Source organism: Ctenocephalides felis, unplaced genomic scaffold, assembly GCF_003426905.1.
Source record: "Ctenocephalides felis isolate EL2017-DRISC unplaced genomic scaffold, ASM342690v1 CF-g0.4_SCAFFOLD_03572, whole genome shotgun sequence".
Taxonomy (NCBI): domain Eukaryota; kingdom Metazoa; phylum Arthropoda; class Insecta; order Siphonaptera; family Pulicidae; genus Ctenocephalides; species Ctenocephalides felis.
Window position 1 is genome coordinate 43,980,297 of NW_020539726.1, and position 14,066 is coordinate 43,994,362.

General features: G+C 27.5%; 2 protein-coding genes and 1 long non-coding RNA gene across 3 annotated transcripts in view; all 3 read right to left on the bottom strand.

The window, feature by feature from the left end:
* Positions 1–1,814: 1,814 nt before the first annotated feature.
* Positions 1,815–2,948, bottom strand: LOC113387988. The gene is made up of 5 exons (XM_026625391.1): positions 2,696–2,948; positions 2,562–2,614; positions 2,440–2,484; positions 2,123–2,371; positions 1,815–2,062 (listed from the first exon to the last, which is right to left on the bottom strand). Exons 1-5 carry the CDS (start codon positions 2,696–2,698, stop codon positions 1,849–1,851), a joined length of 564 nt encoding a protein of 187 aa, XP_026481176.1. The 5' UTR covers positions 2,699–2,948; the 3' UTR covers positions 1,815–1,848.
* Positions 2,949–5,597: 2,649 nt separating this feature from the next.
* LOC113388037 lies at positions 5,598–6,515 on the bottom strand. The gene is made up of 3 exons (XM_026625448.1): positions 6,370–6,515; positions 5,912–6,187; positions 5,598–5,845 (listed from the first exon to the last, which is right to left on the bottom strand). Exons 2-3 carry the CDS (start codon positions 6,136–6,138, stop codon positions 5,635–5,637), a joined length of 438 nt encoding a protein of 145 aa, XP_026481233.1. The 5' UTR covers positions 6,139–6,187; positions 6,370–6,515; the 3' UTR covers positions 5,598–5,634.
* A 1,820-nt stretch (positions 6,516–8,335) lies between these two features.
* Positions 8,336–14,066, bottom strand: part of LOC113387998 — a 79,784-nt gene continuing 74,053 nt past the window's right edge. The window contains exons 2-3 of the long non-coding RNA XR_003368179.1: positions 11,735–11,983; positions 8,336–8,639 (exon numbers count right to left, since the gene is read on the bottom strand). This is a non-coding gene — a long non-coding RNA (uncharacterized LOC113387998). The remainder of the gene's footprint in view (positions 8,640–11,734; positions 11,984–14,066) is intronic.

The window sequence follows — 14,066 nt, forward strand, 5'->3', positions numbered from 1 at the left end:
TTTCAATTTCAGTTCCCAGAAATCAGATTCAACACTGCCCTCGATACATCATTCACCAATTCGTAGAAGAGATTAAAAGTCAACAAACATATATATTTGATTTAAAATATTTTAGTAGTAAATATATATAATATTACAACACAAGTTTGTTTAATTTAAACATTTTTTATGAAATATTATATAAATCTATACATATTTATAAAGTAACAATATAATTTCTCATCTTGCTTTTCATTTCATTTCCTGCTGAATTTATATTTTTTATAAAATCTAATTTTAGTTCTTTATTTAAAATATCAAAAAGTATAAAGCCTATTATGTATCATTTATATATAATTCAATTTTAAATCTAGATGTTTAATATCTCTACTAGTAATGATTTTCCTACACATTGGACATTCTTTCAAATTCATAAAAGATGACAAGATGCACGCTTTGTGAAACATGTGACCACATTTTGTAACTACCGAACAATCATAGTCGATCAAGTTCTCAAGACAAATTGCACATTTTTCCTTTCGACGTAATTCACATAAGCTTAAAAAAACAATATAATTAAATAATAGTAAAGATAATGAACTATTATTTAAATTGCAAAACTTACTAATCGATCCATAAGTTTTCAAAACAAGCTTTGTACAGAAGTTCAAGTCTATTATTTCCTGAGCGGATGCTTAGGTCTTCGAGTTCAATATGAGTTTTGCAAATTGGGCATTGTTTACAAGCATGTTTATTATGTAATTTTATGAATAAGCAGTTTGGATGAAAAGAATGATTGCATTTTCGTATTATCACTTTTGTTAAAACATGGTATGCATCCCGCTTTATTACTGATGAACAAACAAAGCATTTTCTCCTAGGGCGTCTTTTCCTTTCAAATCTAATGATTCACATATTATATATATATATATATATATATATATATATATATATATATATAGGATACATAATATACATAAATTAACTTAAAAAACTTATATAGTTATTACTCAAAATATTCTCTGACAAGATCCTCGTCCACAAGAAATTTATACCCGGGTGGATACAACACATCACGGATTGGAGGAATACTTTCCTCTTTTACACTTTTAAAAAATAGATGATATGAACAATAAACAATTATTACAGCATAAATTATTATCAAAACATAAGGCATTGTTAAATAAACATAAAAAATTTAATCAAATTCAAAAAAAACAAAAAAGAAGTTATCACATTTGTTTTTGACATCTGTTGATTGGAAAACAAATGTATATTTTATGAAATTATTAAAAATATGAAATTTAGACATGGTGATAGCAAGTTAGTTGATAATTAAATTAATAATATTATTATAATAAAATCATATATTTTAATTAATAGATATAATTAAGCACTTTGTATATTTGGTTTTTAAACTATTTTTCTAGGTTATGTTTGTCTTAAATGTCATTTTCCAACGGACACAAACAGAAAGTGGTCTGTTCGGACTGATCATTTTTATTAAAACTCAATTTTTATCAAAATGTTTACAGACTGCAAATTATAAAACAATTATTATAGAATTTAAATAAACATTCTTCGGGTACACATCTTTTGAATAAATGTAGTATAGTCGAGTCAAAAAAGTTCAGTCTATTGCTTTCTGTGCATTTAAATATTTTAAACATAAAATATGTGATATTACAATACAATTAAAACAGTTTTTTTTAATACAAAAAAAATATTATAAAATAAGCATTATATAAAAATGTAGTTTATAAAAATAAGATGCAAGAGACTGCACACAATTATCACTTTTTATCTTTCAGTCACTTACATTAGAGTATGTTTGTTATAATATATGAATTTATTACTTTGCTTAAGATATCAAGAAGTAGAAGGAGAATTAAGATCTAGATCTTTAATATCATTAAAAGTGATAATTTCCATACACATCGGACATTTGTTCAATCTTGTTAAAGATTTCCAGATGCATTTTCCATGGAACATATGACCACATTTTGTGATTCTCGAACAATCACTTTTGATCAAGCCATCAAGACAGATTGCACAACTTTCCTTTCGACGTAACTTATGTATGCTTAAAAAAAGAATAATATTAGATAAAAATAAAGCATTAGTATTAGATTTCAAGACTTACTCTTGTTTCCAAATAGTGACTAGAAACTTTTTGATCTTTTCAAAGACTGATTTAATGATGAGGTCTTCGAATTCAATATGAACTTTGCAAGTTGGGCACTGTTTACGAGCATAATTACTGAGTATATGCTGGTAAAAGCATATTGAATGAAAAACGTGATTGCATTTTTGAATTGTTACATTTATTTCATCTTGACCTTCGAAAAGTAAACAAGAGCTACATTGTTTAAAATATCTTTCCTGGATTTTCCTATGACAGCAATGGATAATTTATATATGTATATTTATATGTATATATAGTAATATGATATTTTGTACCTTTGTTCAAACTCCCGTAAAAGTCTAATAATTTCATACATTTCCCTGTGATAATGATGAAAAAATTTTATATACTTAAATATATATATATATATATATATATATATATATATATATTATACCATGACTTTCCTGTCGTGCATTCAAAGCACATCTTCTTTGATAATGGATTGCCCTATGATAATAATACATAAGTTATATATATATATATATATATATATATATATAAATTTATATAAATATTAAAAATTATTACCATTCCCTTTCCCCTCGAGTTGCTACAGAATAATCTTCCTTTTTAAAAAATGAATAATATATGAATAATAATAATAAAGCAACTAATCCTGCAGCACATATCAAAACTAAGGTCATATTGAAAAAAATAAAATAAACTAATTAAAATTAAGTTTCTTTCGAACACTTTTCCACATCTGTTTATACGAACAGTCACTAGTTTTTAAACATGTATATTTTATAAAGTTTAGGAAAAGACATAATGCAGTTATAGCATTAACACTTAATTAAAAAGCATGTGTTATTTGTTTTCTCGAGAAAGTCATTTTTCGTTACAAGGTTATGTTTTCTTTTAAGTGTCATGTCAAACTTTGACATTTGGTTTGCTTCAACGGACACAAACGGAAAGTGGTCTGTTCCGACTGATCATTTTATCACATTTTTATAAATTGCTAAATAACTAGTTGGTTTGGTATTTTGCCTTGAGGAAAGTTACATGAACTTCCCGATATGATTAAATAATCGACTTAATCAATAAAAAATAAATTAACATATGATCCATTAAAAGTATTCCGAGTGGATTTATTACACCTAATTGAAAACGAACAAACGCGTTAACTAACTCAGAGTATTTTCTAAAAGCAAAATTTCAAAGATTAATAAATTTATAATTTAACCAGTTTCCTTAGGACTTTACTGGTTTATTATATTCATTAAGATCAAGTACTCTGTCGTTATACCGAGTAATTCGTCTAATTTTAATTTTAACAAACGTCAAAAAAACTACTCATTTTCTTAAAAATTGGTGATTTTTTAAAAAAAACTACTTGTCGTAAGGGCGTAATATTTCAATAAGTTGTATAAGACCGTGATATATATCGCCAAAAAAAGTTCCATAAAAATCGGCTTAAAAATTTATTTTAAACAGTTAATTACAAGAAAACGGCTCGGTAGATTTTTACCTAAAACTAATCAGTACCATTCCCAACTAATATCTTTCGAACAGTTTTTGATTTTTTAAAATCGATTCGGCAGTTTGAGCTTAAATGTGGACGAAGAGTTTAAAACTTTTTTTCAAATTACAAAAAAACGGTTTGGCAGATCGTCTCACATAACTGACAAACAATAGTCCTCATTGAGATACATCAAATGGCTTTTAAATTTCTGAAATCGGTTCAGGCGTTTTTGAGAAAACGTCGATCAAAGGTCTAATTTTGACAAATGCCAAAAGAAAGATACTAATTTTTGCAAACTTTGATGAATTTTTAAAGCTAAACGACTTGTTATAGGGCGGTAATATTTTAGTATGATCTAGAAGACTATGGTATCTACCGTCAAAATATAATAATAATAATCGTCGAATTTTTTTTTAAAAAAACTTTATTACAAGAAAACGGCCCGGCCGATCTTTACCAAAAACTAATCAGCACGGTTCCCAACCAATATATTTCGAACGGTGTTTGAATTCTCAAAATCGATTAAGAATTGCGGGCTAAAACGTGGACGAAATTTTTTTCACTTTTCTGCAATTTACAAAGAAACGGCTCGGCCGATTGTCAACCGTTTTAATGTAAATAGTTGCATTATTAATGTTTCTAACATTTCAGAAGTGGGATTCGAACCCACGAGGTTAATGTAAATAGTTGCATAATTAATGTTTTTAACAATATGTATAATAAATCCATGATCATGAATAAGAAAATGTAATGTCTACATTATTATTGCCTAAAAGTAGCTGAGATGTGCCCGAAATTAAAATAATATAAAATGCAGTATATGTATGGCAGATTGAATGATACACATATGAACAAGATTTGATAAATTAATTCACTTAAAATATGAAATTAAGTAATAATCAAGACCGGTAAATTTTCAATAAAGTTTTTTTTTGCAATATTATTCAAGAAATATATAATTTCTATGCATCCTTTACTAATCTTTGCATAATATTTTTAAAATACGTTAAGAATTTCACATTACAACAACAAATAGGAAAGTAAAGATGAATACATACAATTCTGCCCTTACGATATCAATTTGGAGAAGTTTAAGATGCAATTTAGGATATTTTAAATAATAAAAAAATTAAATTGAAATAATCCAACATAAAGTACCAGTGCTATGTTATGGTTATGTTTAATAATGAAAGACTAGATTTTTTTGCTCTCTATGATTTGCTTAATAGAATAAATTGCATAAAATGCCAAAAATAAGTAAGTAAAATGTTTCAAAAGCCAAATATTAATTAATGATAATGAATTGAATAATAAACTGTTAAAACATGTAAAATGATAGGGGTGGAAGCGCTGAGAACCTCAGGAGCGTCCCTGGTAATAATGTATATTAAATTATTTTTAAGAAAAATGTAATTTAAATATTATAAATTTAAAAAATATATTTTTAGGTGAACGGTAAATATTAGTATAGGATATTAACAAATTGTAGACATATATATGGGTACAGGACAATGTCTGTCGGGTCATCTAGTCATTGCAATAGAGTTATTTTTCTAATATAAAAAAATAATTTATTCTTCTAATTTAAAAAAATAATAAGGATTATTATATAAAATAAACGGTAACATAAAGATTATTTTAAAAACATAATAGTATAAATACTATTGCTTAGCATTTCAGTCACTTATATATATAAATATATTTGTTATAAAATCTGATGTTAGTTTCACATTTAAAAAAGTATATATATATATATATATATATATAATATTAAAATACAATTTAATTTTCTTAAATATATAAATTAAATATATAAAACTAAATATATAAAAATATATAAAATAAAGATTATTTTAAAGACTTAATAACTAATATTTATAAAAATAACAATATAATATATTTCTTTCATTTCATAGTCACATTTTATATTAACTTATTTAATATAAAATCTAATATTAGTTCCTCATTTAAAATATCAAAAAGTAGAAAACCTATTCAGTATCATTTAAATATATTTTAGTCTTAAATTTAGATCTTTAATATCTCTACCAATAATGATTTTCCTACACATTGGACACTTTTTTGAATCCATATAAGATAACCAGATGCACATGGTGTGATACATGTGACCACATTTTGTAATTATCGAACAATCACTGTCGATCATGCTCTCAAGACAAATTGCACAGTTTTCCTTTTGACGTAATTCACATAAGCTTAAAAAACAATTACATTAAATAACCGTAAAGCTAATGAACTATTATTTAAATTTCAAAACTTACTAATCGATCCATAAGATTTCAAAACGAGTTTTGAACAGACGTTCAAGTCTTGCATTTGCTGAGCGAATGATTAGGTCTTCGAGTTCAATATGAGTTTTGCAAATTGGGCATTGTTTACAAGCATCTTTATTACGCAATTTCATGAATAAGCAGTGTGGATGAAAAGAATGATTGCATTTTCGTATTATCACTTTTGATAAAATATTGTAAGCATCTCGCTTTATCATTGTTAAACAAGCATAGCATAGTCTCCTAGTGCGTCTTTCCCTGAGAAGGCTAATGATTCATATATATATATAAATATATATATATATATGCATGTGTGTATATATACAATGTGTGTGTGTATGTATATATAAATACAACTGGAGTTTGTATGCTATATTCTAACAGCTGTTTTTTAATACTTGCATATAAATATTAATAGAATATAAAATATGTTATATACAGTTTATTACCTCTCTTCTTCTAATATTCTATTAAGAAGATCCTCATCTAGGACAAATTTATAACCGGGTGGATACACATGGATTGGAGGAAGACTTTCACTTTTAAAAAATAAATAATATATACAAAAAGCAATGAATCCAGCACCAAATATCAAAACATAGGGCATATTTGAATAAACAACAAACAAATTTAATCATAAATTTAATCAAGATTAAAAATAATTAAGTTTTCTCAACTTGTGTTCGACATCTGTTGATTCCAACAAATGTAAATTTTATGAAATTGATAAACAAATGTAATTTAGTTATAGCTTTAGCAAGTTAGTTAATAATTAAATGGATTATATTATTATGATAGAATCATATATTTTAATTATTAGATATAATTAAGCACTTTGTATGTTTGGTTTTGAAATTATTTTTCTAGGTTATGTTTCTCTTAAATGTCATTTTCAAATTTTGACATTTGGTTTGTTCCAACGGACACAAACAGAAAGTGGTCTGTTCGGGCTGATCATTTTTATTACAATTCATTTTCTATCAAAATACTTAATAGAATTTTTATAGAATTTTAATAAATGTTTGAAAAACTACAGAAATTATATGTATTATATAACGAAAATAGTATTATTTGATTTAATTTCTACTTGTATCAATTCATTTTTATAATAAAATGATCAAAAGAACACAAGATATCAGTTTTAAACTTCTCTTTTTGATTTCGTAGTAATAAAGTCGATCACGTGACTAATAGACGCCCTCTAAAGTCTATTAAATTTAAAATCGATTTAATTATAATATAAATAATATGGATAATAAAAATTATGAAAATGTCTATGTCATAATTTTCAATACCAACAACAAGCATAAGAGAGCATTGCCATGACAACGCTATTTTATGAGCTCTGTTACGACAGAATTGCGCCATTATATTCATTTCCAACGATTTACAACATTTTCAGTCAATTTACTACATTCTTAGATAACTTGCACCATTTTCAGACAACTTATAACATTTTCAGACAGTCCACATTTTCAGAAACTTCTCACTTTGTTTTTACCAATTCATCCCTCTCCAAGAGTTGCACATTTAACTATGTTGGCAATTGCATTAGAAGTTTTACTTGAAATATATTAGCAATAATTACTGCCATAACGTAACTGGTATTTAACACACATGATTTTATCTTATAATAAAAAAATCTTAAGGGGCACAACTAGTGTAAAATTTTCAAAAAAATCAAATTTTCAATTTTTCCATATTTCGATAGGTTATACCTTTAAAAATAACATACAAAATTTTTAAATCGATATCTTAAATAGTTTTTGAGTTAAAGCCATTTAAAGAGTATATATATAGTATATAGTATAACGATCATTTAATCTTTAAACGTGTTTTTCTCGAAACAGCATTTTCCGAATTTGGTGCAGCGGTTACTCAAAAACAAATGATTCGATCACTATCAATTTTTTTACATGTTCTATATATAGTTCTCCGTAAAATGAACTATCGATTTTTTGATCGGATCAAAAATCGAATTTTGGAAGTGTAAAAACAACCAACATTTTGGGCAAAATTCGACTTTTTTTAAAAAATTTTTGTCAATTTTTGATTTTTTTCTTTATCGTAGTTCATTTTACAGACAATATTATCTAGTTTAACGATTTTTTTTTAAATTTCATCCACGTGGAAGGCCGGAATCACTGCAGCAGTGAAGGGCCTTTTTTTGTCGCGCCGTTGGAGATCAACGATAACTTAAAAAATATTTAATTTTTTTCTTCAAAAATTTTACTATGCATTCTTAACACATGTATAAATATATTCCTAAAATTTTGAAATTATTGATAAAGTAGTTTTTTTAATATAAATTCCCAAAAATCACCTTTTTTTAGGCGGTTACACTAGTTGTGCCCCTTAAATCAAATAGTTTTACCAATTAAATATTACCTCTAGAGTGATATTTGTAATATTTGTGATAAAGAGTTAAATATCAGATTTTGTTATTTATTTATGAAAATATAAAACAATTTCTTGTACTCGTTGCAACTGCAATATTATACATCTTCATCCACCTGGTGCTCCCTTTCAAAAAACATTAAGCAGATCATCAAGTCCAAACCGAACTCTGCATAAAGGACAACTGGCATTGTTCTTGAGACAATTCAGGATGCAACGCCTGTGGAATACATGGTTGCACTTCGTTATTAGAGAGCAACAGAAGTGAGGAAGTCCCTCGAAACATATTGAACAGAAGTCACAATCAGGATAGATGTCATCCCTGGAAAACAACGGGATAGAAAATAATGTACAGAAGAAAATTGTATTAAAGGGTCTGGGCGTGTTTCCATACAGAATTGGCCCCATCCTGGTATTTAAATAATTTTGATGCCATTTTATAGGGATTTTTGAGAAAATTCGAAATACCAAATTTCAAATCCGTAGCTCATCATTTGGCCGAGATATAACGTCATTCTACTTGTACTGATCTTGTCTATATTGTTCATAAAAAATAATGTGAAAAAATTATTTGTTAGTGCGTGAAAAGGTGAAAATGATTTTTTATTTTTCATTTTCTACCAGTGCGGCTTTTTTGACTACTTTTATATTAGCATCATTTGAAAGCCTGTACATTTTTCTTCTATTATTCAAAAATTCATTTAAATCTAAGTGGAACTTTGGGAGAAAAGTTGGAAAAACTTAAGCTAGTACGCGCGCTGCCGGTACAAGAACGCCCATATAAAATCGCTTTGCAAGAGCGACGAGCAAATCGTTATCGCGCGTCTCGACAAAATTCTGTATATAAGTATGGAAATATTTATTAAAAACCAAAATTTATTTATATCTTGTATATAAGTATATTCATTAGTCATAATAAAAAAATCCAACGCGCCGAATAAAACAATTTTTATTATTATTGATTATTTTCATTCGCCGTATAAGTTCTGACTAATATATTTCAATGTATGAAAAACTTAAGTTTTCAATATTTTTCATATATTAAAAGTATATTGAAAAATATATCTCTGTGAGCAATTTGTTTACACATAGAATTTCACAAATTATAATTATTGTGGTTTTTTTATTAGAGGAAAAATAGCAATTATTATTTTTTGAATCGATATTAGTTTTGCAAAAAATATATTTTCTTTTCTGTGCACTATTTATAACTTGACTGAAATTGCAATAATTTTACATTTTAGTGACAATTTTATCATGATATCGAAAAATTGCAAGTATTACAATAAATGTTTACATAGAAAGGGAATTAAATTGAGAAAACTGTGGATGATGCAGAATTGTATAGTGGTTACATAAAAAAAATAATTATAATTGTTTTTACTATTCGCTGAAAAAATAATAGTTGTCATTTGGATAGCCATGGATAGCCATAATAATTATAATTTTAACAACAGAGATATATTTTTTGTAATATACTTTTAATACTTAATATATTTTTAATACTTATATACTTGCGTTGAGTAGCTATGAAATGATTCTTACATATACTTTTATCGATTTTTTATTTAATGATAACTATATAAAATATAATAACATTGCAAAAAATCAAAAAAGGTAATGAATTAAAATTAAAATACTTTTTATTGCCGACGTAAATATATGAAAAATATTGAAATCTTAAGTTTTTTATACATTGAAATATATTAGTCAGAACTTATACGGCGAATGAAAATAATCAATAATAATAAAAATTGTTTTATTCGGCGCGTTGGATTTTTTATTATGACTAATGAATATACTTATATATAAGATATAAATAAATTTTTTGTTTTTAAGAAATATTTCCACACTTATATACAGAATTTTGTCGAGACGCGCGATAACGACGAGCCTAATGCTTGCTCATCGCTCTTGCAAAGCGACTTTATATGGGCGTTCTTGTACAGGCAGCGCGTGTACTAGCTTAAGTTTTTCCAACTTTTCTCCCAAAGTTCCACTTACATTTAAATGAATTTTTGAATAACAGAAGAAAAATGTACAGGCTTTCGAATGATACTAGTTTAAAAGTAGTCAAAAGAGTAAGAAATGCAATACCGATGGAGAATTTCAATACCGGTATTTCGGTAATTTTTCATTTTAAAACCGGAATACCGGTAAATTACTAGTACAAATATAAAAAAATGTATATACAACTACAGCTATATTTAACTAAATAATAAAATAAAACAATAAGTTTATTTTTTTAAATAATAATTTAACAAAAGTATATGCAGTTTAATTAATTCATTATCACTATTGTGATAATAGTATATTGAGTCTTTTCACCTAAAACAAACTCAGGAGTAAGAAAGACCAAAAACTCATAAAAGATCATATTACATTATTATAATAAACTGTATTGTCTGTATCCGATGTGTTAAATTAGCATAATCTCTACACTAATTTAAGATCCGATACTTTGTCAAGATAAATAATAAGTTACGATAATTGTTGAGTATTATTATTTATCACATTGTGAGGCTTCTATAGTATTTTCAAACTTCGAAACGTTTTCGAAAAATAATATTTTATAATTATAATAAGAAGCAAAAATATTTAGTAATTATCATAATTATTATGTATAAAGTTAGAAAAAAATAAAGATTACGCAGGGGTAATCTATTTGATATAAAATATTTTGGCGGAAATATCACTTAAAAAACGGTTACATTTTTACAAAAGATGAAACAAACATCATTATCTATCAGTCAAATTCTATTTATTGTAATACGATATGAAGCCCTCTGGAAAGCAATAAATATTCAGTTTAATGACGAGTTGAGATAATATTTGACATTTGTTTATCTTATAGAATCACTTGAAGATATAGCTGTTTATGCGATTGTGGATTTTAAAGATAAATTTGTTCCGAGAAATTTAAACTTAAGGGTATTATATTCCAAATAGCGCTTATGTAAAAATACCGGTATTTTTAGAATAAATACCGGTAAAAATACCGCCGAAAAATCGAGTGGTTCACCGGTAATTCGGTATACCGGTATGCCGATATTGCATTCCCTACAAAACAGTCGCACTGGTAGAAAATGGAAAATGAAAAATCATTTTCACCTTTTCACGCACTAACAAATAATTTTTTCACATTATTTGTTATGAACAACATAGACAAAATCAGTACAAATAAAATAACGTTAACAATTTTTCGATATCTCTCATATTTCCGACAAAAAGTGAGTTTGAAAAAAGGGGCCACTTTCACATGTTTTCACTGATATCTCGGCCAAATGATGAGCTACGGATTTGAAATTTGGTATTTCGAATTTTCTCAAAAATCTCTATAAAATGGCATCAAAGTTATTTAAATACTAGGGTGGGGCCAATTCTGTATGGAAACACGCCCAGACCCTTTCTTCTTACTTTCGTACAAGATCCAAATTCTGCACCATCAGCCTGTGCCCAGAAGTCTTCTTCTTGGTGATGATCAAGTCATCAGCCCTGACTCGAATATGGCATTTGGGGCACCATCTGGGTTCTTCGAATAACCATATATGGATGCACTCGACATGAAAGGCGTGTTTGCAGGTATTAATCAAAACGCTCTTGTCCAGGTCCAAGGGTTGAAAACAGTATAAGCAACGATTTTTCAATTCTCGCCGAGGTATTAATCTGGGACAAAGTACAGTGATGAACTGTTTGTTTATCAACTAATTGGTGTTGGTATTTTGCCTTGAAGCAAGTTACATGAACTTCCCGATATGTGCAAAAAATCGACTTAATTAATAAAATATAAATTAATTTATGAATGATTGAAAGTGTAACGAGTGGATTTATTACACTTAATTGACAAGGCGAACACGTTAACTCGGAGTATTTTCTAAAAGCAATTTTTCAAAAATCAATATTTTTTTATAATTGAACCAGTTTCAGTAGAACTTTAATGGTTTAGTATGTTCATTAAGACCAAGTATTCTATTATTAAACCAAGTGAGTCGTCTAATTTTAATTTTCACAAACGTCAAAAATACTACTCATTTTCTCAAACCATGATGAATTTTTAAAATTAAACTACTTGTCGTAAGGCCGAAATATTTCAGTAAGTTCTATAAGACCGTGATATATATCATCAAAAAAAGTTCCATAAAAATCGTCTTAAATTTTTTTTCCAACAGTTAATTACAAGAAAACGGCTCGGTAGATTTTTACCAAAAACTAATCAGTATTATTCCCAACTAATATATTTAGAACAGTTTTTGATTTTTTTAAATTGATTCGGTAGTATGAGCTTAAATGTGGACGAAAAATTTAACACTTTATTCCAAATTACAAAGAAACAGCTCGGCCGATCGTCGCTCAAAACTGAGAAACGATAATCTCCATCGAGATACATCAAATGGTTTTTAAATTTCTGAAATCGGTTCAGGCGTTTTTGAGCAAACGTCGATGAAACGTCTAATTTTGACAAATGCCAAAAAACGATACCAATTTTTGCAAACTTTGACGAATTTTTAATGCTAAACGAGATGTCGTAGGGCCGTAATATTTTAGTATGATCTAGAAGACTATGGTATCTACCGTCAAAAAAATAATAATAACTAGTGGTGTATGGCATCGTGCCTTAGGGCAAATTGCTGAAACTTCCCGTACCGTAATGAAATATTCGAGAAATATTAAACGTTTTCAAATATATCATTACAAATACTGTAGCATTCATTATTTTTGCTATCTTGTTATATCTGAGCAAATCAAATGTAAATCATAAATCTTCAGAATTTATCTCCAGAACATTAACAATTGTCATTTTATTTCGAATTCAATTTCAAAAAAATAGTTGCCTAAATTTACACAAAATTGAAAAAGTGCTCACTTACATTATTTGCAAATAATTCTGTGTGACATTTTCACTTATACTGTGCTTAGCTTGGCGGCATTTTCACATTTTTCAAAATTTTTCACAAAATTGGAAGAGTGCTATAGTACAAAAGCAGTCTACTAAACGCACTTGGGTAAACATTTGTACCAGAGTGGCGCTTAGACTGTGCTTAACCTGGGTCATTTTTTGAATTTTTAATCCAAAATTACAAAAATATTTTATGGAAAATAAAAAAAGATGTAATAATATTTATCCTCAAAAGCAAATTGTTTTGTCAATACAAGTAGAAAGTTTTTTAAATCTTACAAATCGGATGCTTAGTTCACTCAAAAACTGCCATTTTTTGCACATTAAGCCCTGTATCTTTGAAATGGCGGAACCTGTCTTTGCCAAAAACTAATCACCTCTTCCCCCAATCAATAAAAATTGAATGTTTTTTAGATCATTCAAATCGGATGCTCCGTTCTCGCAAAAACTCGATTTGTATTTTCTGCACTCTTTGCTCCGTATCTCCGTAACTGCTGAACCTGCCTTTACCAAAAACTAATCAGCACATCTCCCTATCAATAGGAATCGAATGTTTTTTTAAACCATTCAAATCAGTTGATCCGTGCGCCCGAAAACGTGGACGAAAAAATGCGGACATACAAAACACACACACACACACACACATTTTTTCTCAGGTATGCCAAAATGTTCAGAAATCTTCAAACGTCGAGAAATGCAAATATTTTCAATTTCGATTTTCGGCCCATTACTATAACAACCCTACGGCTGTCTGGTTAAGTTAAAAATCGTAGAAATATTTTTTTTAACAATTCATTACAAGAAAACGGTCCGGCCGATCTCTACCAAAAACTAATCAGCACGATTCCCAAC